The 26,333-nt window shown below is 36.1% G+C and overlaps 2 protein-coding genes across 3 annotated transcripts in view; one reads left to right on the forward strand and one right to left on the reverse strand.

Moving 5' to 3' along the window:
• Positions 1-8,348, forward strand: part of ELK3 (ETS transcription factor ELK3) — a 58,889-nt gene extending 50,541 nt beyond the window's left edge. Inside the window, exons 4-5 of the mRNA XM_016221794.2 lie at positions 476-598; positions 5,712-8,348. Of these exons, the coding sequence (XP_016077280.1) occupies positions 476-598; positions 5,712-5,810 (222 nt within the window). The 3' untranslated portion in view covers positions 5,811-8,348. The remainder of the gene's footprint in view (positions 1-475; positions 599-5,711) is intronic.
• Positions 8,349-12,506: 4,158 nt separating this feature from the next.
• CDK17 (cyclin dependent kinase 17) overlaps positions 12,507-26,333 on the reverse strand; it is an 80,617-nt gene continuing 66,790 nt past the window's right edge. Inside the window, exons 9-16 of one of the 2 annotated variants that reach the window (XM_016221785.2) lie at positions 25,049-25,172; positions 22,249-22,369; positions 20,175-20,272; positions 19,574-19,679; positions 17,440-17,482; positions 16,345-16,435; positions 14,762-14,839; positions 12,507-14,232 (exon numbers count right to left, since the gene is read on the reverse strand). In XM_016221785.2, the coding sequence (XP_016077271.2) occupies positions 14,195-14,232; positions 14,762-14,839; positions 16,345-16,435; positions 17,440-17,482; positions 19,574-19,679; positions 20,175-20,272; positions 22,249-22,369; positions 25,049-25,172 (699 nt within the window). In that variant the 3' untranslated portion in view covers positions 12,507-14,194. Of the gene's footprint in view, positions 14,840-16,344; positions 16,436-17,439; positions 17,483-19,573; positions 19,680-20,174; positions 20,273-22,248; positions 22,370-25,048; positions 25,173-26,333 lie in introns of both variants that reach the window. The other variant, XM_087814838.1, reaches the window with a different exon arrangement.

The following is a 26,333-nucleotide window of genomic DNA, read 5'->3' on the forward strand; positions in this document are numbered from 1 at the left end:
AATGACTCTCATCACTCATGTTTCTATTTCTTTCTCCCTCTTCCTTCCTCTCTCTGAAATCAATGTTTTTTAAAAAATAACATATATTTTTGTGTTTGTAACCCAATGGATGTCTACTATAGAAAACTAAGAACAAATAAAGCCCCTTAATGGGATCCTGTTTTATTACACATGAAATCTTGTTTAATGGAAGGTGGGGTGCAAATTGAAGAAACAAGGACAAAAATTGCTACAAACTTGAGTTTTCCACTAGAATTTTTAAGGGAAAGTAACTTGTTCATGCCTTAAAAGTTGCTAATACAATTAGCATTAAAGAAAATTAAAATTAATCTGTGTGTAGCCGTGCGGAAATAACTGTCACATTTCCCTAAGGTAGGGAGGCTTGCTTCTTGGCTCGTGGCTGGTGCACCTAGCCACCCTGCTGGAAGTCAGGTGATACCAATTTCTAAAACTGTCTGTGTGCTTGCTTTCTCAGACACCAAATGGATTGCTCCTGACCCCGAGTCCACTGCTATCCAGCATACATTTCTGGAGCAGCCTCAGTCCAGTTGCTCCACTGAGTCCTGCCCGGCTGCAAGGGCCAAACACGCTGTTCCAGGTGAGCGTTTGGAAATGAACCTCTAAACAATGCACTTCTAAGGGATGTGTTCCCCAATAAATCCTGCAAAGGTAGCAGTGAGTTCTGCCCTATGTTTGGTTAAAATGTTAACTTTCCAAAGGGAGTTTATGTTAATGGGGCTGGACACAAAAGGCAGCCTTCAAAGGCAGGAATTTTCATTGGGGCAAAAGTGGGAGCACTCAGGCCAGATAGCCATAAATGGAACAATGCCTTCTTGAAGTGTTCTGGAATTTTCATTGACTGTGAAAACAGGAAATGTATTAAGGAAAAGGCAAAACTTTGAAAATTGTATTTTATAAAAATCTCCTAAGACTTAAAAATATTAATGTATATTAGTCAACAGTGACATTGCTTAAAATCAAATGAAAAATAGTGAACCATTTTTCCATACTACAGTAGAAAAGTTATCTGTATAATTCCATGATACATAATCAAGTTCTCCTTGTTCCATAATAAAAAAAGGAGTATCCAGGGCACTTGGTTAGAAACTAATTAGGTCTTAGTGGCTTTATCTTGTGAAACTCCCTGTACTGGGTAAGCACACGTTCATTATTCATTCACAAACTAGGATCTCAAAGCAGCATCACTTGCTATCACATGGAAGTCACTATTTCCTCTTTGAGACCCAAAGACTGTTACTCACTGAACAAGATGTTACTGTGTGAGTATGTGAGTGTAGAATAGAAAGGATCCTAGGGACAGGAATGAAGCAGAGCTGGGTCAAGTGCCACCTCCCTCTTTACCTGATTCTGGCCTTGCCTGTCCCATCCACCCTGCATCCTAGACTTGCCCCCCCCCCCCGCCCCGCGTGGCTCACCTGATGCTAGTTGTTGTTTTGATCCTATTGCATCTAGCATGCACGATTTTGTATCATGATAGACTGTGGGCTCTCAAGAGGTCAGAACTGCATCTTGTTCACTGTGGGCCACCAGCATCTAGCACATTGCTTGGCACACAAATGATGCTCAGTAATTATCATTGACTAACTGAATGGATGCCTAAGCATTTGTCAAGAAATGCCTAAGAAACTTAAGTGTTAAAAAGATCAGGTCTCCATGCTTTTTTGAGTTGGTCAGTTTGCTTGTCAGGGTTAATATTTACCTCCTCTGTGCAAGGAGCTGTACACGGTGGGATTTCGGGTCCTGTCTGGAGAACGGTGGAGCTATGGAGGTTTTGATTGCTATCTTGCTTCTCTGGTTTCGTAGCAGGATGGAGGTAGGGTGTCACGATGTCACTGCATCCCTGGAGTAATGCGGTTTCTCTTCCTGGCCCTTCTTCCCATTACAAGAAACTGAGCTATGGCTCTGCACAGCCAACATGTTGGTTCATAGCCATTTTAACTCAGGCAGGGAAACAAAAACTAGTAAAAAGAGAGCAAAATGTAGTTTCAGTAAAATGTCAGATGAGCAGTCTTTTGATGGAAAGCTCAAAGACCTTTCTTCCCGAAAGTCTGCAGGTCGGAGCAGCAGCATTCTCGGCTTAGAGCAGAAGGGAGCTGCGTGGGCCTGTGCACCACACGCTCCATGTCGGCAGGGGCTGTAATACTGCTCTAACCCTAGACTCTTAACACAGGGCCTCTGTAGCGTTCAGTAAGTATCTGAATAATTAATGATGCTCACTTCCCACCTTACTGGAAGTCCTGCCCCGTTTGGTGCAGGGCTTGGTGACCTCCTGAGGAAGCCATGGGGAAACTATTACTTATGAGTTCTTTGGCATACCTTACCTTAGATACTAAACCTTTTCTAGCCCATTACTCCCCACAGTAACAGTGGTTCATGTCCACAGTGATTCTACACATTATCACAATATGTGGAGATCTGGGGGTTGGGGGATGTAAATATGTTCTCTTCAAAAAACAACAAAAAACCAAGTGATTCTCCAAGTCAGAATGCAACAGAATCTGCTGGAGGGTGTGTGAAAATAGGCAGAGTTTCAGATTCAGAAGAAGTTCTGGGAAGGGGCCAGATGACAACCTTCTTTTAAGTTCCTGGTGATACTGCTGCTCCAGGAACCACACTTTGAGAACCACTGCAGACCAGTCCTTCCCAATTTACATTTAGACTTCAGAAGAAATTGCTGCATCTAAAGGCTACATGCTCAGAATTTAAGTTTCACAACATGGGCCTGTTCTCTCTCCTGGAGCCATTCAAAATACAGTGGGCAAAAGTAGGTCTACAGTGGTGAATACATGAAAGTTTATTCTTAACATTATTTAAAAATAAACTGTAAACCTACTTTAGCCCCACCCTGTACAACCATGAAAAAACAACAACAAATCACCATGACTGGATGTCCCACAGCGCCTTGGACCCTCTAAGGAAGAACCCTTTCAAATATTCTTCTTCTTCCCATAGTAAGAGCAGGTGAGTATGGTAAAAGTTGAAATTGGCAGTTTTGAAAATGGTAAATAACAAAACATGGTACAAAGAATAATACTTTTTTTTTTTTGAGTTTTTATAAGAGTTTGAGCCAAACTAATGGATATAAGCTGAGGAGCAAGATCTCAGATGCTTCCTACACTTTCTGATTTTTAAATTAGATATTTCAAATGATGGATTTTCAAAATTTCTATGAGTATCAACAGTGCCCAAATTTGTTTAAAAATAACACACCTCTTTCATATACGCTCTCAATGTGTTTTTTACCTGATGCCGGCAAATTCCTGCTCTGATTAGAAAAGTAGATCAGAGTCCTTAGAGTAACAGTTGACAGAGCTGGTAAGTTTTTGCACAGAAGGTCCCCTGATAGAATTGTTACAGCAGATACTGAAGAATTTAAGGGAAGGCAGAAGGTATTTCCCTTTCTGGGAGAGGCATGCTTTGTCATCGAGACAAGTCTTAGAGATGACAGAGACATACTGTGTTAAATCTAAAACCACAACCTTGGTTTACAAATAAAGTGATACCAGTTTTAACCGGACAGTTCATTTTAAGTTTGTCTATAGGATGTCTGTTCCATTTTTGAAACAGATGTTAATCAAATTTGGAATAAGCCTAGTAAGCAGAGATGTATCTTGTTGCTTCAGTTTACCCAGATCACACACCAGTAAGTGGCAGAGTTCTAAGTCAAGTTTAGGGTTGTCCTGCTCTCACAACCACCTCTCTCACTGACTTAAAAATGAGCGCAGAGCAGGTTTTGTGGGGAAGAGGCACTGGTGGATACGTCTAACAACAGAAAATGATTGCTGAGTCCAGTATAAGAGAAAAGTCTTTAGACAAAAGTGAGGGGAATGTTGCAAACTGAAGAAAAGGAACAAGGTGGCGCGGAGGGTTAGTGCCCATGAAGATGATATGAAACATGCCGGAAAAGCCAGGCGAGCCGAGAGAAACTGCCAGCTGCGTGAACAGGACACAGAACAAAGGGCAGAAATCACCAAACATTTTTAAGACCAGACTAAACCCTAAGTACATTCTTTTGAAACCACCAGTAAGATGGATAAAACCAATATGAGAGAAGATGCAAATAAAAGAATGAAAATTCAAAACTTGGTCTTCTTCCAGCGTTCACTCTAAGCCAGCGATTTCCCACCAGTGCCGCAAGAATTTTAAAACATGTAACACCTGACTGTTTAGTAGGGGCACTGGCCTCTTTTCCCTTGGACTGGCAAATAAAAAAATCTCAGCAGCCAACACAACACTAGCTGTCCAGTGTGACTGAATCAAAATTATACTTATTTTCTTGGTCAGATCAGCAAAAAAAATTTTTTTTGGTGTGCTGCAGAATTTTAGTAATTAGCTTATGTGCCATGAGATGAAAATTGCTCCTCTTAAGTCCATGGGATTAGTGGTTAGGAGCACAGACTTGCAAGTAGATTTTATAACCCAGTTGAAATGGATAAAATTCTATTAAAAAACCTAAAATTCCGAAGTGTCAGAAAACAAAAATCTAGAATATGCCAATAACCATTAAACTGAAACAGTAATTGAAGAACACCCCTCTCCCAAAGACCTGCAAAAAATAAATGGGGTGGTTTGGCACAGAAAGTGGTTTAAAACTTGGCATTACTGCTTATTAGCTACGACCTTTAAACAATCTCAAACTTATTTGAACTCTTGTTTTCGCTATAAAATGGGGAAAACCAAACTTAGCTTACAGGCTCTAGATATCAAATGAAATGACAAGCACTGATAAACTGCAAGGCACCAGACACGTAAGTTACTAAAATAGCTTGAAAATTACAAAAATACATTTACTTGTTCTACAAATATTTATTGTATTTCTAACATGTACTGGACGCTGTAGTTTGAAATTTAGTGTTGAAGTTTAATATGTTAATATTTAATTCCTGTTTTGTCCAGATAAATTAAACTAGAACAGAACCCAGGAGATCATTCCTGATACATATCGTCCCAGACAATGAAAATCTAGTTGAGGCCTTTCATCCCTTTTGTTCAGCTGCAGTAGAGCTGCTGTACTTCCTTCAGACCTGAAAGTTATTAAAGCATGTATCTTTTATTTATCATCTTAGTTACCAACAACACTGACACTGGCTTTATTAAGTTTCCTCTTGTACGGGTGACCTCTCTGTGAAGTTTGATATTATCCTTTTAATTAGAAAGAACACTTTTTCAGCCCCCAAATAAAGACAGTCTTGCTCTTTAAACCTTTTAAGATAAAAACACTCTTCATTTTTAAGTTACTGGGAAGCATTTTTGTAGCACTCTGGGAAATTGATGGCTAATTTCAAATGCCAGCATTAGAAATTACTGATTGACATGTAAAGAGTCAGTTGTGGTTTTCAAAATTAATTTTTTTCTTAATATTGAAACAAATCAGCCTTCTATATAGCTTGGTATCTTTTTAAAAAATAGTGGCAGAACATACTTTAGCAACATATAAAGTACGTATTTTTTCCTAGTAGCCTAGGCATATAAAATAATGAGGGACATTTTCTGGGCCCCTCTGTCTGCTGTACTTTTCCTGACCTCACTGTCATCTAATTACTCATTCTGTAAAATAATTTGCAACTCAACCTGTATCACAGTAGTGGTGACAGAACTGAGCCATTGTAGTGTATCTAGGAGTGTAAAGAACTCATGTTCTTCCCAATAGATTTGCAATAATTGTTTTAAAAATCTCTTGTCCCCTACAGTTCCCAACACTGCTTAATGGCCACATGCCAGTGCCAATCCCCAGTCTGGACAGAGCTGCTTCTCCAGTACTGCTTTCTTCGAACTCTCAGAAGTCCTGATGACATCTGGCCACAATTAAAGACTCATTAACTGATGAAGCAAATTTGTCCACATGGGCTAGTTTACCTGTGTCATGAGAAGGACTTTGTGAAACCCTGTTAATTTGGTTTGCACTTTTCATAACATGGATGGTCTAGATATATGTTAGCATTTTTAAAACTTTTTTTTTTTTATATTCAAGTATATATGAAAATCTGTTTTGCATTAAGTGAATTTTAATGTTTTTGGTTTTATATCCTCTTAGCTCTTAAGTGTTGAACACTGTTGACAGTGAAGAACTTGTCTTAATGGTTTTCAGTGTAACTAATAAGGATGTGAAGCTTTTTTCTCTTTAATTCTGCATATGCTGAACTGTGCTTATATACACTATAACCAGCTGTGCCTTCCTTTGCATTTAGTTTTATGTAAATGATTTATATATTTTTTAGTATTAAGAGAAAATGTTTGAAAGACAAAAATTAGTATCAAACAGCTCTCTAGTAGAATTTCCTTATTTTTCACAAGTAGGCAATATGAAAGCATATTCATATTACTTTTTCTTTTGCTTTCAATTATAAGAATTGCCTTAGAACCTCTTTTGAACTTAAATTCAATAAATGTAATGTTTTTATAAGAAGAAACTAAGCCATATTTAGACAATAAACATTCATAAAAGAAAATGTTCGAAAGTGCATTTTTAAAAAAGGAACCTTGAAAGGCTAGCCTCTCAACTGTTTACAATCTTTTAGACTCCTCCCAAACCAAAAACCTGGGATGGAAAAGCTATTGGATAGAAAAGTTTATTCTATCCATATCCCTGGAATATTTCCTAGGTTAGCATATTCTTATTTCAAGAAATTAGCCCTGGTTCTCCCTGTTTTCCATAGAGGATCACACCCCTCCAATACATTCCTGTATATTATGAGTTAGTTAAGGTTTCTTTCTCTGAACCCCTGGAACTATTGTTGACATTTAAAAATTCTGTGCTTTGGAAGAGGATCACAGACTGGTGATGAAAACAAATAACAAAGAAACAATTTTGTAACATCAGGCATCTTTAGGTATAGCCTTGCTTGTGAAAATTGAGAGGTTATTGCTAAATTTAGGGTGAGAATGAAGGAAATCTGATATAACAAATACAAAATTCTTCAGAAACCTTATCATGGTTGAACTGAACTGGTTACATAACAATTTGGAACACTCAGCAGTAAATTCTTTTGTGTAGTGTAGTTTTAGAGCAGTGATAATAGGAACATATTTTCTGTTCCTTCAAAAAATCAGCAGGCACCACTCTGAGACATCTGTACATTATGAAAGTTCTAATGGTAAAAGAACTAGAAAGTGCCCAGTGCTTTTAATTCAAGATCAGGTTAATTATCATCCTTAACTGTAAGTAAGAGAAACCAATTCGAAATGTGGCTAAATGATTGATTGATCCAAACCAGGCATTAAATAGCAGGGATAAAAAACAAAGCTTATAAAAACACAAATATTTCTTGAATTTTCAAAAAAATCTAAAGTTTTGCTAATGACACAGATGTTGATTGAGATTGCCAATTGGAATTGAGCATCTGTGTGTGAGGGGATGGATATATGCCCTTATCTGGAGGAAAAATCCAAACATTCCAATGTGCATCTTTGAATATAAAATAATGGGGCTGATTCCAGAATCCACAGACACTAGTGTCATGGGCAAAGAATAATTCTGTACTAAAATAGCTGGTCCAGCTGATACTTACCAAACATAAACTGTTAAGAGCTAGAAAGGGCCTTTGAGAATATGTTCCACACCCCGGTTTCCAGTTAAGGACAACTGCAGAGGAGAAGCTGGAAGTTGCCTGAGGCCACACAGCTCACTGAAGGTGCTCAGTCCAGCTCTGCTTCCCCATGCTTAGCTATAAGTAACTAGTCCAAGACTGTATGTTAGGTAAAAAACAGATAAAGAGCATTAAAAATATGGTCAGATAAGAGAACACACTCCAAATGCAAGGTTCTTAGAGAAACTAACTAAAAGGGAAGTTAATGTACAAATATCTCAACCAAAAATATTTTTAAATGTTTTTATATATCAGTATGGAAATACTGATTAGAAATATTCAAATGATTACATATCTGATTCTTGTATTCCCCTCCTCCAAATACTATGATTAACATGTAATCTAGCTCCATTTACTAGAAATGGAAAAATACCATAATTTTTGATGGATTGAAAAACTCACTATAACACAAATAGAGAACTAGAGGTATTGAAGTATAACCCTTATAGTTCTGCCTCATTCTGTGTGGTGTGTGTCTATGTGGTGTTTGTTGTTGTGTTTTGTTTTTTTTTTAAACTATTTTAGTCAGAAAATAGGTTTCACAGAACTTAAATTTTTTCTCCCTTTTTATATGTCTGCTTGATTGATCAGTGTTAAACTGCTACAGCTGAAGTTTTATAGAACTATAATCTAAACATTGGTCTCTTTGTACACACCTGCAAATCTTCATTCACTTTCATATATGTATCATTTTTACTGTTACATTATTTTTGTTCAATAAATACTTTGTGATAAAAGGTGTGAGGAGGCAAGTGGGTCGTTTTATTTCCATTTACTTGGTATAATCCAAATTTCACTTTTCCATATGGTACACGTTAGAAAATGAACCTTGTCATCTAGCATTAAATGTGGTATGTCAAAACATGCTATGCATTTATAATCTGCTTTAAGCAGATATTTAAGGAAAAAATGTAATTACTGAAATTGAATTGGAGAGAAAGGAATGGGTTTAAGAAATGTCGCCTCATCTTTTAAATCATAAGTTCTATCAATTGTTCTATATTGAGATGGAGGGGGAAAACTACCATTTATTCTTTTAACCACAACTAGTATCATACTCAGTGGTTGAAAGCTTTCCCCCTAACAGTAGGAACAAGATAAGGATACCCTCTGTTGCCATTTCTATTCAGCATAGTACTGAAAGTCCTAGCCAGAGGGGGAGAAAAAAAGAGAGGGTGAAAAGAAATAAAAGGCATCCAAATCAGAAAGGAAGAAATAAAACTATATTTACAGATGATGTCATACATGTAAAAACCTCAAAGCATCTACCAAAAAAAAAGTTAGAGCTAATAAACAGCAAAATTGTAGGATACAAAATCAACATGTAAAAATAATTTGTATTTCTACATACTAGCAACAAAAAAACTTGAATTAAGAAAACTATTCTATCTACAATCTCAAATAATATGTAATATTTAAGGGATAAATTCAATCAATGCGGCATAAGACTTGTACACTGAAAACTACAAAACATTGCTACAAGAAATTAAAGACATCCTGCGTTCATGGATTAGAAGACACTATTGTTAATATCACACACAATACTACCCAGAGTGAACTACAGATTCAATGTAATTCTTATTACAATCCCAATGACATTTCTTTTTCCAGAAAAATTTCATCCTAAAATTAATATAGAATTTCAAGGGACCTCAATAGCCAAAAAATCTCAGAACGAGACTCATACTTCTTGATTTCAAAACTACAAGTAATCAAAACATGGTGGCACAGGCAAAAGGTCAGAGATGTAGACCAATGGAATAGAATCAAGACCCCCCCCCCCCCCCCCAAATAAACCCTCACATCTACGGTCAATTGATTTTCAACAAGAGTGCCAAGACCAGTGGGAAAAGGAGAATCAACAAACAGTGCTGGGAAAACTAGTTATTCATATGCACAATGAAGCTGGATCTTCACTTTACACCATATACCAAAATTAAATAGATCAGGGCCCTAAATGCAAGCACTAGAAGTATAAAACTCTTAAAACAGGAAAATATTCATGACCTTGGATTCAGCAATAGTTCCTCAAATATGCCACCAAGAGCAGAAACAATAAAACAGATACACTGGATCTCATTACAATTAAAACTTCTACGTATCAAAATGACACCATCAAGAAAGTAAAAGACAATTCACAGACTGGAAGAAACTGCAAATCATGTACCTCATAAGGGTCTAATATCTAGAATACACAAAAAACTCCTACAACTCAACAACAAAAAGACTATACAATTTAAAAATGGGCAAAGGACTTGAATAAACATTTCTCCAAAGCAGATATACAAATAGCCAATAAACACAAGAAAGATGCTCAACATCCGTAGTTATTAGGGAAATGAAAAACAAAACCACAAGTTTCCACTTTATACCTATTAGAATGAATATAATAATAATGAAAACAAGTGTTGGCTATGAGGAGAAATTGGAACCCTCACACATTACCATTGGGAATGATAAATAGTGCAGTTGCTCTGGAGGTTCCTCAACAAGTTCAACAGAGAATTACTAAATAACCCAACAATTCCACTCCCAAGTATATAAACCCGAAGAATTTGGGAAACAAGGCCTCAAACATAAGCTTGCTCACCAATGTTCATAGGAGCGTTATTCACAATAGCAAAAAGGGAGGAAAATCCGGTCCATCAACAGGTGAGTGGATAAACAAAATGTGGTACGCTCGCATTGGGATCTTCTTCAGCCATGGAAAAAGGAACTTCTGAGACATGCTACAACATCAGTAAACCTTGGAAACATTACGCTAAGTGAAACAGGTCAGACACAAAAGGACAAACATAGTAAGATTCCACTTGTATGAAATATCTAGACTATACAAGTTCAGAGACAAAAAGTATTTCTGAGGTTATTAGGGATTTGAGGTATGGGGGAAAAAGGGGTTGTTATTTTTTTTAATTTTTATTGATTTCAGAGAGGAAGGGAGAGGGGGAGAGAGAGAGAGAGAGAGAAACATCAATGATGAGAGTGTTGTCATTGATCGGCTTCCTCCTGCACGCCCCCAACTGGGGATCTAGCCCAGAACCTGGGCATCTGCCCTGACCGGGAATTGAACCTTGATCTCCTAGATCCTAGGTTGATGCTCAACCGCTGAGCCACGTCCGGCCGGGCGGGGGTTCTTTCTTAGTGGGTATAGTTTTTGTTTGGAGTGATGAAAAATTTTGGGAATAGTGATATTTGCTATACGACATTATGAATCTAATGCCACTGAATTGTATATCACAGGTAAAAATGGCAAATTTTGTGTTTTATATACATTGCCACAATTAAAAAAATAGTAAGCAAAAACACTCAAAAAAACCCTTCATGGCCCGGCCGGGCCTGGCTTAGCAGTTGAGCACTGACCTAGGATCCAGGAGACTGTGTTTCGATTCCCTGTCAGGGCACATGCCCAGGTTCTGGGCTAGATCCCCAGTTGGGGGCGTGCAGGAGGAAGCCGATCAATGACAACACTCTCATCATTGATGTTTCTATCTCTCTCTCTTCCTCTCCCTCCCTCTCTGAAATCAATAAAGATATATTTAAAAAACAAACAAAAAACCTTCACGAATTGTCTTGAGTCCAAAAGATAAATTGTTACATGTTAACAAATAGACTTTCAAATATAAGCTGATAAGGCACCAAAAAAGAATGAGGCTACTTCTATATACCTAAAGGGACATATTCAATATGTGTTAACATCACTTGGAAAGAAAACAAAAAAGTCATCCTCTCTCACCTTTGAGAACCTTGTCAGTTTAAGACAAATTATAAGTGTTCAAAGGTTCAAAATTTCTGAGTTTCCAAAAATTTAAAAATGGAACTGCCTTATGACCCAGCAATTCCACTTCTGGGAAACCCAAAACACTAATTACAAAGAATATATGCACCTCTATGTTCATTGCAGCGTTATTTACAATAGCCAAGACTTGGAAGCAGCCCAAGTTCCCATCCATAGATGAGTGGATAAAAAAGCTGTGGTACATTTACACAATGGAATACTGTGCGGCTATAAAAAAGAAGGAAATCTTACCTTTTGCAACAGCATGGACATACCTGGAGAGCATTATGCTAAGTTAAGCCAGTCACAGAAAGACAAATAACGTATGATTTCACTTACATGTGGAACCTAATGAACAAAATAAACTAACAAAATAGAGACAGACTCATAGATACAGAGAACAGACTGACAGCTATCAGGAGGGGGGGTTGGGAGGCTGGGTGAAAAAGGTGAAGGGATTAAGCAAAACAAAACCAAAAAAACTCAAGACACACAACAGGATGGTAATTACCAGAGGGAAGGGGGGCAGGGGAGGTACAAGAAGGTAAACGCGGGAATAAATGGTGACAGGAGGAGACTTGACTTTGCGTGGTGAACACACAATACAATATACAGAGGATATTTTATAGGATTGTACATTTGAAACCTATATAATTTTACTAACCAATGTCACCCCAATAAATTCAATAAAATTTTTTTTTAAAATTCTGAGTTTCAATTCTTTTCATTAAAAAAGTTTCCAGGATCTGAATGGTACTCAAGTATCAAAAAAATACCAAGTTCCTTAATAAAATAAACATTCCTAGGATTTTCTAGGAAGAAGCATTTTACGTAATTACTAGATTACACTCTTCACCTTTTATTGGCAAGAATTGAACTTACAAATAACTGTGTCAAATGTGCCACAAATCAAATATATAACCTATGAAATAAAATATATGATACTTTATAACTGAGTGCTATCCTTTAAAACTACAGTAGAGGTTACTGTAGTCTGACCAGCACAGATATAAAATATTATCGGCATGAGACGTCATCACCTTAAGAATGAGTCCCATAAAAGAAAAAGATCCCATTCTGCAGAGCCTTCTTCCCCCAGAAAGAACTGTGACAACAAAACCACATTTTAACAACATGAAGATTTTGTTATTATAAATTTCAAAACAAAATGGAGGAGTTTCACAGAATATTTATAACCTTCAAAGTAATACATGTCTGTCAGTTAGAAATAACAGCAGTTTGTTAGGCTACAGGGTTTAACATAAAACTAATTTACAAACGTGAAAAGCAGTAGTGGTCCAATATTCACCATTACACATAAATCTGTTTCTTCCAGAATTTTTTTTTAAAATTAAAATTTCAGTATCATGAAATATTAAAATAACACCCTAAAACATGCCACAATCACTATTCACAAATAAAGTTAAAATGAAATATACAAAAATTCACTTAATACTGTTAAATAACAATAAACTACAAGATTTCCTGAACAGAAATGGTAGGACCCCTGAATGTTTTACAGTGAATGTCAGGAAAAAAATTAAGTTATGACTATTTCCATGATATATATGCCAAAAATTTACATGACCATCTCAAAATATACCAATTAAGATTTGTAGTTTGTAAGATGCACTAAACAAATAGTCCTAAAAGTTAACACAAATGCTTAAACACTGTTACCAACACCAAGGTGTGTTTATGATGTTCAAAGAGATGCGTAATTAGAACTAATATTTGTATCTGGTAAACAGAAAATATCTACAATGTTTTAAAACAATCCTCTAAGTTCTCACTTCTCTCATTTGTATTTACCATGGCTCATTTCAAAGACATATTACAGCTTTCAGCTGATTCCAAGTGAATGTTATTAAAACACACACATACAGACAGCCCCCAAATGAAATAAATTGTTCCTCAATGATATATCATCTTTCTAATAAAATTAAAACAAATAAAAACAAGACTTCTCATGTTTGACTGGACTTGTATGGTTTTGTTTGAACTAAATTAAAGCACAATGTAAAATAGGTTAAGTGTATTAGTATACGAATATCCAATAATATGCAGTAAATAGTTCTAAAATGAGGAAAAGTAAAAATAAATAATTTTGGTGCTTTAATTTACTGGTATCTAATGTGAGATCCCCAAAATGTCAGGCATTCACTTGCTTGAATCAACTTCTGCATCACATGCTTTCCTAAACATAATGTGCTTATCAATTTCTTAGCTACTCTATTTGCCAATGTTCAATAAAAAAATTATATTGATTATATAGCATGAACTTAGAGTGTTCAAGATGGCTCACTTATTTTACTGTTAAGCAAAGCTAAATTTACATTCCAGAAAACACCGCAGTTTAATTTTAAAAACAAACAAACAAAAAATGCAGCAGTAAAACAATTCGTGAGGAGAAACAGATGCATTCACATAATAAAGCCACTGCAACTTCTTCAGGCATTCAACTGTTGTGTTAAATAAACAGACAGTAGTTATTTAGCAGCAATGATTCCGCAATAAATAATGCACTGTGTTTCTCAGTCCTGCACAAAAATTGCAGCTACAGTTACATCAAATAGCTGTAACCTACTGGCTCTAATGGCAGAGAAGACCTTAAAACCAACTGTACAAAAAAATTGTCACACTGTGACAACAAATATAAAAACAATCTGTAGGTCTGAAATAAAAAGACTCCACTGTGAAGAGGACAGTGTAGACAAACGGCGATTCCAAGTCCAAAAATAATTGCCTTCTGATCTGAGTCCTTGATTGATAAGAAAGGCTGGGGGCTGGGCTTGAAACCATGTTATCAGACTTAAAAGAGCATGCTCTGTCTTCTGTTCTTCCCATGTCCTAAAATATAAAGTCATTTTATGAGGCAGTTCAAGGTTCAGTTTTATCCCACATACAGTATTTGGTGACTCTAGGAAGCTAATGTTCCCACCAGCAAAAGCTAATTTTCCATGGTAAGAGTGATCAGCACTGTCTTAAACGACCCTTTTGTCGATGGGGTCAGTCTACAGCTTCTATGCTTCGAAGTGATGAACCTGATGACTAGGGAAGCACAAGATGTGTCTTCTGCCTCAGGTACCAGGGATGGCGTCTGCAGTGATCAAGCCAGGCCACTTGTAAAAGGTCTTTGTGCCATCTGCAGCTTTCAGGATCCCTGACTTGACTGAGTCAGATTTCTCTCTGAAGAATTACTGAGCGGCCCACATCATACAGAAAAGTGAGTATGTGCAATGCTAAACATACACAGTTGTGGAATGCACTGTACATTGGTTTTTACATCAATAATTTTACTGATCAATTTATAAACCAAAACCTTGGTTACACGCCAAATTTCATGATCGACACGTGAAATGGTTTATGACAAACACACCTGTCTCTGGATAAGAAGAATTTCGAAAACCCGGGTCCTTTTGCAACTGAATTTCTTTCAAACTGAATATTGATACACCTAAAATACATAAACAAAAATGATCAGGCAAGGGTCTAACATTAAATCAATTATAATCCAACTATAGACAAATGTTTAAAAATAAATAATGGTTCAACATGAAACATTTATAGTACATTTACAAGGTTATAGCCCTGCTGAAATATTTTCCCTTTTGTCCCAATGTTTTAAGAAAACCAAATAAAATCATCTCTCTTTAGAATACCCCTCCCCAATTCTGTTTTAAGTCATGCTTTAAATACGTATTTCTCTAAGGAGAATATACATCGTCTATTTGTAGGACTTGCTGGGGCTGGGGGACCTAAGCAAACTACCATTTGGATTTACTCCTGCAGTCCCTTTCCTCCCTCCTTACGGTGGCATGAAGGCATCAGGTCCTCAAACTATCCTCAGGCTCTTTAGAGAAGCACAAGGGCTTGTTCATAACTGCCTATCTTAAACTATGAAACTTGATATTAATAATGAAATGTAAATATCTTAAAAACACCTATAATTCACCTTTCTCCATTTCCAACCTTGGCCAGAGAGGTAACCTTTCATTAAAAAATAGTAAGTTCTAAGTGAAAAGTCTTAAGGGTTCTTGGTTCCAATAAACAAACTTTGATGAATAAATACTGTCTAGTAAATGAGAATGAGAAATAAAAGCTTTTAGAAGCTCAGTTCCCAAATATTCTCCTAATTTCCCAATCACCTTATTTAATTTTAGAGGAAAATACTGAGGTAATAAAAAAAAAAAAATGTTATGGAGTAGAACCAAGCAGTTACCTCAGGCATGAGAAATGGGCTGGTTTAGTGACTGACAATATACTCCCTACTGTCAGGGCAATAGAGAAGGAAAGTCATCTGTGTATCTTGAAAAGGAAATCTGTCTTATGTTTTGGTTGTATTTTAACAACTCTGAACCAAAGCATTACAGACTGGGACTAATGACAATGTCTATCATCAGACGGCATTTTCCAACTTAAGTCCAGTAAGATTAATTACCCATGCCTACGTACTATTGATTTCTTACAGAGTAGTGGCAATGTGCTCAGTGTTAAATAAATTAAGACACAGGCAAATAAGACATCTACCTTCCTTCAAGGAATTCTAATCCAATTACAAGACCAGAATTTTAGGCCTAAAAACCAACAGCAATCTGCCCTGGCTGGGTGGATTGCTTGGTTGGAGCATCACCTGTACACCAAAGGGCTGCCGGTTTCATTTCTGGTCAGGGCACGTACCTAGGTTGCGGGTTCGATTCCCGGTCAGTGTGAGTACTGAAGGCAACCGATCGATGTTCCTCTCTCACTTTGATGTTTCTCTCTCTCTATCTCTCAAATCAATAAAAACATATACTCAGGTGAGGATTCAAACAAACAAACCAACAAAACAAAAACCAAACAAACCAACAGCAGTTTCTTCCTAATCCCTTAATTCGCCCCAGTCTCCAGCCCTGGACAAATAAAAACAAAGAAGTTTGGGAGGGGAGAAGGGGAGGGGGAGAGAACACTAAAATTTCTTACTTTCAGGTAAAGCATGTATTCTTGGTCCCAAACTTCGAAAGTATACATGTTTCATGGCCTCTTCTGCTGAAACCCTTTTCTTAGATTCATACTGTGAAAAAGCAAAAATCTGCTTTATTAACTTTTTCTCCAAATACTGTAATGAGGAAAGTTAGCATTCCTTTATCTTGATTACTTAATACAATCACTATTTTTAAAGAAATAGTTTGGAGGTACTCCAGATACGCTCTAATTTGAGTTGCTATTGAGATTATGTAGTAATGAGTATATCTCAGTTCCAAATTTCTAAGATAAAGTTGGATATTAACTAAAAATTTAGATTCCCTGTATTTTTTGAAGTGATGAAAAATTAAAATATCTGAACCTTGATGTTACTTTTCTTCATGAACACCAATGGATCATTAAAAATATACCCAAAACCTTTTTAACAGACATTATGAAATTACCTATTCAATACCCATTTCCCGTTTTTCCTTGATGAAACAACCTAGATTTATTTAAGGTGTCTATGCTTCCAACTCCAGCAGATGGATCATGAATCACGACTATTCTAAGTTTGGGCTAATTATGATAATTCTGCTCCCCAATTGCCAGACTCTCTTACAATTAATGTTCTGCCAACAAAACTTAGCTTTGAAAAAGCCTTACAGAGCTTCTGGAAAAGCTTTTGCTTTCCAGATACAAGAGGACTAATGTGGCTGACACAACCCTTATACTCTCTTCTTCCTGCTTTGAATAATGATATGAATGATATTTGGAGGTGCAGCATCCTGTACAGCAGTTAAGTATAAGGAAGAGAAAGAGAACATGAGTTGCAGAGAACATGGCCTTGACATAGCTGATCAATGCCAGCAGCTGACTACCTCAGGCTGTTCCAGGTCACAGTGAGAGACATGCCAAACACATTAAGAGGGACCATAATATTTTTTACTTTAGCATATGCCTTAAGCATGCTAGATACTACAATAAATAACCTTATTTAATTGTCATGACAAATTTTTGAAGTAGGTATTATTGATCCCATTCTACAGATGAAGAAACTGAGGCTCAGCGAAGTTAAGCTATTTAACAATTACAAAATAACATGTAACTTACCTGAAGAAATTTTGTTATCAACTCGATTCCTTCAGAGTCTAACCTAGAAACAGCAAAAGACAAGTGGTAGTTTATTCTCTTTATCTTAGCTAACACCAACTTTTCAAATAAAACTACTTTCCAAATGTTTTAATCTGTGAAATAATGCTCTAATATAGCCACTCTTGTTCCTTCAAAAAGACTCAAAACTGTCAAATAGTCTTTTATTCTCAAAAGACTAATCTTGCCACTTGTTTAAGAAGAAACCATAAACAACTGGGCGTCAGTTCAAATTTCCAATATTCAAAGACAAATTAGATTATTAAAAACTATAGAATTTTAAAAAATCACCATTCTGTCTCAAGACAAAGTAATGTCTATTTATAGGGAAAGCTTAAGTAAGTAAACTGCATCCATTTTCACAGTGGTCCACTGAAGACAAGAGTATGAAAGCGTCAGTTTCCTATTATACAGGTGAAAACACAGAGAAAACTGACCTCTACATGGATCCCTGTGGTCAAGATAAACAGGTAGTCTGCTGAGCATGGGGTATGAAGAGCTATAACGTTCAATTTAAGTATGCCTCAATAACTTCATAAAACTTAATTTAAAAGGGCTACAAAACCAATGATACACTTGATAAAGATAATTATAGTGATGGATTCAATATAATAGTGTTTAGGGATTATCTTAATGGATATAATCTACTAATCAGAAATCACCAGTTCTATCTTGCTGCCTTTTGCTTGCAAAAGCAGAATTATGAATAAAGAATGTTTTCCCACCCAAAGGCTTGTAGTGAGTACTGTGGGTACTGTGTACGCTGTGGCCTAGACATTCTCCAGGCTCTTTTAATCCTCTGTCATTTGCCATCCTGACAAATATACAGAGCTCCTTGGACACAGACAAGCTCAGTGCTAAGATCATGGAGAATCTGCTTTAAAGAAGAGCTTCAACCTTCTACACTGGACAATAGCAAGCAATAGATAAATGACAAAAATAGGATTTATGCTACTTGGGAAAGACACACACACAAAATCCAGCACATAATATGATTCTTCCTAAGCAGGAATTCTTAGAATGTTATTAGTTGCTACAGTAACAGTAAGAACATCAACTCACAAAAACACTTTAAAGATATTTTTGGTATCAGAACTGTATTGCTATTCTTCCATAGCTGCAGAATAAATGAAACTAGAGCAAGCGTGTTATGTTGTGAGCAATGTGAATGGCTTTTGAGTAAAACAGATATTGTACTTATTTGGTATCTTGGTGGCCTTATTTTTTTAAAGGAAAGATGGAAAAATACATGCCCGTCTGGCTTGGCTCAGTAGCTGAGCATCGGACCTATGATCCAGGACATCGAGGTTCGATTCCCGGTCAGGGCACATGCCCAGGTTGGGGGCTCGAACTCCAGCAGGGGGCATGCAGGAGGCAGCCGATCAATGACTGTCTCAATCATTGATGTCTCTCTCTCTCTCTCTCTCTCTTCCCCTTTCCCTTCCTCTCTCTGAAATCAATAAAGACATATTAAAAAAAAAAAAAAAGATGGAAAAATACAAAGAGGTTATGTTGTTTACTAAAATGTAATACATTCTGCAAGTCAAATTTTAATGGGAGTCTTAGATGGATCTAGGGGTAGGACTGAGAAGAAACTTTAATTGAATGGTAAACACTGAGGACAATTTATATTCTTCAAATACAAATTATGTCATTAACTCTGACCAAAATACTGCTGAATCACCTTTTGTCAGAGTCAAGATTTCACTTATAACATTTTCTTAGGTTTTTTTAAAAGTAAATATAGAATATTCTGTAGAAAGCAAAAACAGAAATTTCATCATGGTTTTCATGACATTGAATAAGGCATTAATTAATGTCTTTCTACATAAACTCTAGAATTCTAATACATATGTTCTATATTCATTTTGTATACAACTCAATTCTGTGATTCACATACTCTGGTGATCCTTGGTCACTGAATTATAAAATTAATCTGATACAGGAAGGAAGGCTCAATTACATTAGATACTAAAATACTTAAGAATTATGTAAGTGTATTAAGTACTGAATCCTTACTGTGGATAATGCTTCATGAGAGTAAAAAGAATCATGTATGTTTCCTCCTTTTACTTAAAGGAAAAAAAAAAAATACCTGGGTGCATGGTTAATTAGAGGCTGTGGTTTATATTTTGGGAAGTTGTAGTTCTTGAACTCATCATTTGAAGAAACACCTGGCCAAGTTTCCTGAGATGGAGTTCCTGAATTAAAAAAAATTATATACATATAAATATGTAAAAATTTATATATATGCAAATATGTATAAGTAGGCAGAACTAAGATAGTGTTCTAAAGAACAATTTACACTTAGTAGATGATCTTTCAATTGAAACAGAAAATGATAGGACTAGTAAACATAGGGACTTTTTTTTGGACTATGAAATGATGCCATAAAGATGATGATGACTAACTGACATCTAAGCTAGAAAAACCTCCTATAGTTAACTTGTCTAAGCTAGAAATATTTCCCAATAATATGATAAAGGTCAATGTTCAATAATATTTTTTTTCTCTGTTCTTCCACAATGGTGGAGCTCAGTAAATAAAGTTACCTAGAAGGATCTATATCATAATTATGTTAATTATAATTCATATAATATGCTAGTCTCAGTATCAAATTTTTAAATACAGTCTTAAAAAAAAGTCTAGCTAGTCAATTGTAGTTAACAAATCACTGGGAAAAGACATCTTGTTACCTAGCAGTCGGAAAATTAAGTGCAGTTCATCTTCCACAGTTGATCCTGGAAATAGAGGTCTTCCAGAAGCCATTTCAAAGAAAATGCAACCAACACCCCTTTAAAATATATAAGAAATGATGAGTAATCCTTTTACATACTATGACACACAAGAATCTTTTCCTTAAGACCACCTATCTGGAGAATTTTGTACTAGCCCACTTGTAGAAAACCTCCTGCAGAGATAGTAACATTTATCCTATTTGTCTCAATTTCCATATTGCTATATCCATTTTTCCCACATCAAATGTCCAGCTCTCCTCTGCAAGATCCTTGAAGAATAATAGTAACAACAGCTAACAGTGATTTAATGCTTACTATGTGTTAGGTAGTGGGTAGCAGGAACAGGGAGAAGCAAATGATTCAAGATATTTTTATGCAGAAAGCAGAGACAGAACAGGTAGGTGCAGGGTGGAGTGTTTAGAGTGCATGTGTGTAATGGAAGGAGGAGAAGTGGATGGAGCCTCAATGAATGGACACTCTCTTCTAGAATTTGTGTGACCACAGTCCTCCCATTTAAGGAATCGCAATCTAGAGTTGTACATAAGATTTAATTTTACATATTAAAATGTTATAAAGAAAGAAAATGATGGAGCCATGATGGAAAACAATATGGTAGGGCCTCAGAAAAATTTTAAATAGAATTACCATACAATCCAGCAATTCCACTCCTAAGTACATACCCAAAAGAACTGAAAGCAAGCCTCAAAGAGATTTGTACACCCATGTCCATAGCAACATTATTCACCAGAGACAAAAGGTGAAACCACCACCAGTGTCCATTGGTGGATGGATGGATAAAGTGTAGCACTCAGATACAATGATTATTCAGTCTTAAAGGTGAAGGGAATTCACACACATAAAAAAGTCAAGTATCTACAGTGTGGGTGAATTTTGAAGACATTTATGCTAAGTGAAATAGGCCAGTCACAAAAGAACTTGTGATTCATTTCACTGATCTGAGGTACTTAGAAAAGTCAAATTCACAGAGGCAGAAAGTGGAAGGATGGCTGCGGGGATGAAGGGAGGAGGAAATGGGGAGTGGCTCAACGGGTACGGAGCTTCAGTTTTGAGAACTGTACACTTAAAGCTGGTCAAAATGGCAAATTTTATGTACATTTACAATTTAGAAAATAAGTTTAAAAAAAGAAGAAATGTTACATGAAACCAAGTTATATATAATTGTTCAACCCAAGACAACAGAAGGAAGTACATGATTTATCACTACATGAAGGCAACTACACACAACTGCAGTTCAGAGGAAGAAACTGCCCTGGAAGTTAGGTTGTATTCAGGAAGGATTTATGAAAACTGTGTTTTGAAAGTTCCTAGCTACACGCCCATTAGAGAAACAGAGTAGGCATTCCAGATGGATGGACTGGTATGAGCACAGGAGCAAAGGTAGGAAAGCCCAGGTTATTTCTGAGATATGAGTACCCCATTTGTCTAAAATCAAACATCTGTGTAGAGGAATCATCTGAAGTGAGTTGAAAAAGGTAGCTTAGAGGCATTTTATGGAGATCATGATTAAGTATCAGGTTGAAGAACTGTATCTTATTCTACAGGGGAAGGCGCAAAGGTGAGCGAAGGAGTGTCATGATCAAAGTGCTGTGTGAGGAAGATGGCTACAATATTTTATTATTTTTAGATCAACCTAAAGCAAGTAGATTTCGGTGACTGTTAAATGATTATAAAAATAATAATTTTGTTTTAAATTACTATAAAGCACTCTTTTAAGTGCTTTATATTAGCTCATTTGGTCTCAATATTATGCAGAAAACAGCCATTTAAAGTCATTATTGTTACTATTCCCATTTCCTTAAATGGGAAACTAAGGCACAGATCTATAATCTGAATAAGGTTATTTTACAGTTATAAGTGACAGAATTGGTACTTAAACCTAGGTAATCTTACATGCCAGAAATCTTAGTCACTGCTTATACTGTGGCTCTTAAAGTGAAATATCAGGATGCCCTGTGTTAATGGATACATTCTTTCAATATTATAAATAGAAATAACATCCACATATATTTACCACATGTCAATCTGTGTTGAGTACTCTGAGGAACCGAGAAGCACATCAGGTGGCCGGTACCACAGTGTGACAACTTCATTTGAGTAGGTCTTTGTGGGAACTGACTTGGCTCTGGCTAGTCCTTCATAGGAAGAAGAAAACAAGAAATAGCTATAATGGACTTCCCAGCCCATATCCTCACCATGATTCCAATCACAAGGATGCCTGAGATGGCTACTCTGTAGCTTTTTGAAGCCTAACAAAATTAGTTTTATGAATTTTTTATAAAAGCATGGTCTTAGGTCAGCAAATTCTTATGTAAATAAACTAAATAATAGTAATTCCTTATATGCATATGAATGCATCTGGTACAGTGTCTGGGTTAATTTAAACTTAAGATATTTTCCTGCTATCCATGAATCATGATGCCAAAATTATTTCCTAGCCAAACTAAAGTTAATGCAAAATAGGCCAATGACATTGAGATAAACAATTTTACTTCTTACAGCTATAGGCTTTTGTCACTTTTAAACCTGATTCCAACTTTCATTTGCTACATCAATTTTTATCAAAAAGGAAGCTACTGGTCCCAGAACCTGTCCCAGAACCTGTTGTGTTTTTTTGTCATTGAAACCTACTTCTTTTTTAAATATATTTTAAAAAATTTTCAATTACAGTCAACATAAAATATTAGTTTCAGGTATACAACATAGTGAATAGACATTTATATGACTTATAAAGTGATCACTCTGATATGTCTAGGAACCATCTGACACCATCCTGTTGAGTTTTATTGACATTTCCTCGTAAAAGTCTAGTTAGAAAAAGTTTCCTTAGAATAAATTACATTGCTATTCAGCACTCTTTTTAAAAGTTAAGTTATATGGATAATTTAAAAATAAGAAGAACCTTACTGCCTTTGGGTATTACTAACTGTTGTAAATGATATAATGCATGTGCCATTCCTTTGCCAATTTAATATAGAATTAACCAATTATCCAGATATAAAGGTGAGAGTTCACAACTTTACTTCATGAGCCACTGGCAGGAGAGAGTTGCTTTACTACCGCTAAGCCTCAAAATTCTGAAGAAGCAACTTTAAACGATGTCTGAAGAAATATAAATTTAACATATAGTTTATTTCAAACAACAAGGAACAATTCCCTTTTTAGGCTGTGATTTCTGTTACATATACATCTGGTTAAAATATTAAAATTTTTAAATGTCATAAAAGTATAATTCAATACTTTTTAAAACTGGATAAAGTCACTCAAATGAAACCATAATTTAAAATAACAGGTAGCACTCATACTATTTTTGTTTAGTATGATGGCTGAAGGGTGTAACTGGAACAATGTTGACACTGTATTATTCAATTACAAGTTTTACTCTGCCATCCTAACTTGGAAAAATAAGTTCAACAAATTATTTTCCTACCAGTTTTGGTAATTAGCAAGATGAGAGCAGCTTTCTGATCTCTCTTCGTGATATTAATAGTGGGTTATACCTATAACCTATGGCATCAAAGCAATTGCCAGTTATAGTTTCCTCAGTACCTTACTCTCCTACTCCTGAGAGAAGTCTGAACTAGGGTGCTTGTTTAAACAGGGTCCTGGTTCACAATTAGAATTTCAATTTCAGTATTGGCATGGTATTAAATAATAATCTCTTCCAAACCAAATTAATTAAATGTGATATGGTATTATTATATAGGCCATTTTCTGTTATAAATGAAAATGTCTATAGTAGTACTTCCTAAACCTGAATTTCATCGATCACAGGAAAAAGGGTAGAATTTTCACAGGGATCAAGGACAATTGACAGTAAAATACTCAAACTTACCTGACCCTCCCTTACTTGCAACCAATAAAAAATAACTAATATGTACTACTAAGCAACCAATAAAATATGACTAAAAGCGAGAGAAAAAACTGATTGTACTATCTCATGAAACAATCCAAATTTCTTGTTGGCCTGTGGAAGACAAGATTTGCTTGGCTTGCTTTGTAGAGGTTAGAAGCGAAATTTCAAGCATTGACGGTATTATTTCCCCCCAACTCCCAGAAGTAAATTTTTGATGGCCCTTGCCATTCTTGTTTTGAATTTCTAATAGCCAAGCTGGGTTTCTCTATCATTGCCATTCATTTTGGGATTACGGAATAAAGAACAGTAAATGCAGCTTGGCAATAAAGAGGGGGTTTGGGGAGGAATAACAATTATGAACAAAATAACAAAGTATGCGCAGGAGATTGTGCAATGAATGGAAGCATATGGAAATAACTTGTACTTTCCTGTTTAAGCACATGACCTACTTATTTCCTTTTTAAAAAGGGAAATACAAATAGCAACCTACCTTTCAAACAAATGGTAAAGTGTTAAATAAGTACAGAAATTTCTAGAACAAATTTACCACTTAACAGTGAGTTTTTAATGTTACTAAGAGAATACAATGACGACGAAGTACAGTTTGGTGTCACTGCCTTGATTTATACTAAGGCAACAGCAGCTTTACCCTCTACTGCTTTTGGGTTATCAGTGCTAATATTAACACAGTGAAAAAGGCAAATAACATTTAGTATAATGTGGATAACATATTATACTTCAGAGACCCCCGAAAGGGTCTTAGGGATCTATGGATCATACTTGAGAATGCTGCCGTTTAGCATTTGCTAACATAACTCACCCACCTAAGTTTTTGTCAAGTATCTTATTTCTATGCAGAAACTTTCCACACCCATATAAAAGCAATTACACGTGCGGACAGCTGCTCTTTCACACGTAGCGCCCAGAACTATCTGTGTGTGTCTCGCACGACCCATACCAAAATCTGCCAGCTTTAGTTCCCCTTTTTCATTGATGAGCAGGTTCTGTGGCTTCAAGTCTCGGTGCAGCACTTTCCTTCTGTGGCAGTACGCCAAACCACGTAGAATTTGGTACAAAAACAGCTACAGGAACAAATAAATAGAAATTAGTCTTACAAATAATGAGATACACTTTGGTATAAGTATATGTTATGGTAGGTAAAGAGACAAGCAACTGGCCTAGAATGGTAAAAAAATTAAAAGGAACCACATCCCGAAGTACAAAGCCTTTTCCTTATATAGCTATTTTCTATTTGAAGCATTTACTTTTTTTCAGCCTGATGGTATCTATAAAACTATTGAAAATAAAGTAAAATGAAAAGTTGTCTTAGCAGTAATAGTTCACTTTGTTATAGAAAATGATTTAAAATAAACATATCCTTGCCCGGTCAGTGTGGCTCAGTTGGTTGGAGCGTCGGTGGTGGGTTCAATCCCGGTCAGGGCACACACCCAGGTTGTGGGTCTCATCCTGGGTCGGCGCCACATACAGGAGGCAACCAACTGATGTCTCTTTCTCTCTCTCAAATCAATAAAAAACATAAAACATTTAAAAATAAACAAACATATCCTCATAAGCTTGTAGGCCTACCAAGGCTTACAGTTTGATTATGAAATTCTGGCAAAACAAGCAACCAAACTCTGCCACCACCCACCCTGCCAAAAAAAGAAAACCTGATCTGGGACAGTGTCTTTAAAATAAAGTATCAGAATTGGTGGTTTTGTGAAAATTCTGAGATGTCAAGCAGAATGGTGCCTCACACAGCTCTGGCAAATTATGTGCTATAAAAATAACCTAAGCCAGCTTCTATCACCTACCTCCTGGGTATTTTACTTTCAGCACCTCCTACTCAGCCTTCAAAATCTGCTATGATTCAGAAAAGGGAATTAGCACTGTAGAGCTCTGAATTATTCTTTGAAAGAAGCAATTCCTATAAGGCTAATGTAGACTTTTTGTGTTGATTTTGGTGGAAAAGGGATGTGAAACACACAAGGTTTTTTGATTCTTTAGGATGAACCAAAAAGAGTATATCCTTGGTTTACTTGCAGGTGGAAAATAAAGCATAAGAACAGCGATCTCCAAACTTTTTCATCTCATGGCACATACAAATTAATAAAATTCTATGGCATATCAAAAAATACTTTGTATTTTTTTGTTGATCTGACAAAAAATAGGTATAATTTTGATTCATTCACACTGGTTAGCTGTCATTTTTTATTTGATAGTCTCAGGGAAAAGAGGTCAGT

Source organism: Miniopterus natalensis, chromosome 2 (assembly GCF_054644295.1).
Source record: "Miniopterus natalensis isolate mMinNat1 chromosome 2, mMinNat1.hap1, whole genome shotgun sequence".
In the NCBI taxonomy this organism is placed as follows: Eukaryota; Metazoa; Chordata; class Mammalia; order Chiroptera; family Miniopteridae; genus Miniopterus; species Miniopterus natalensis.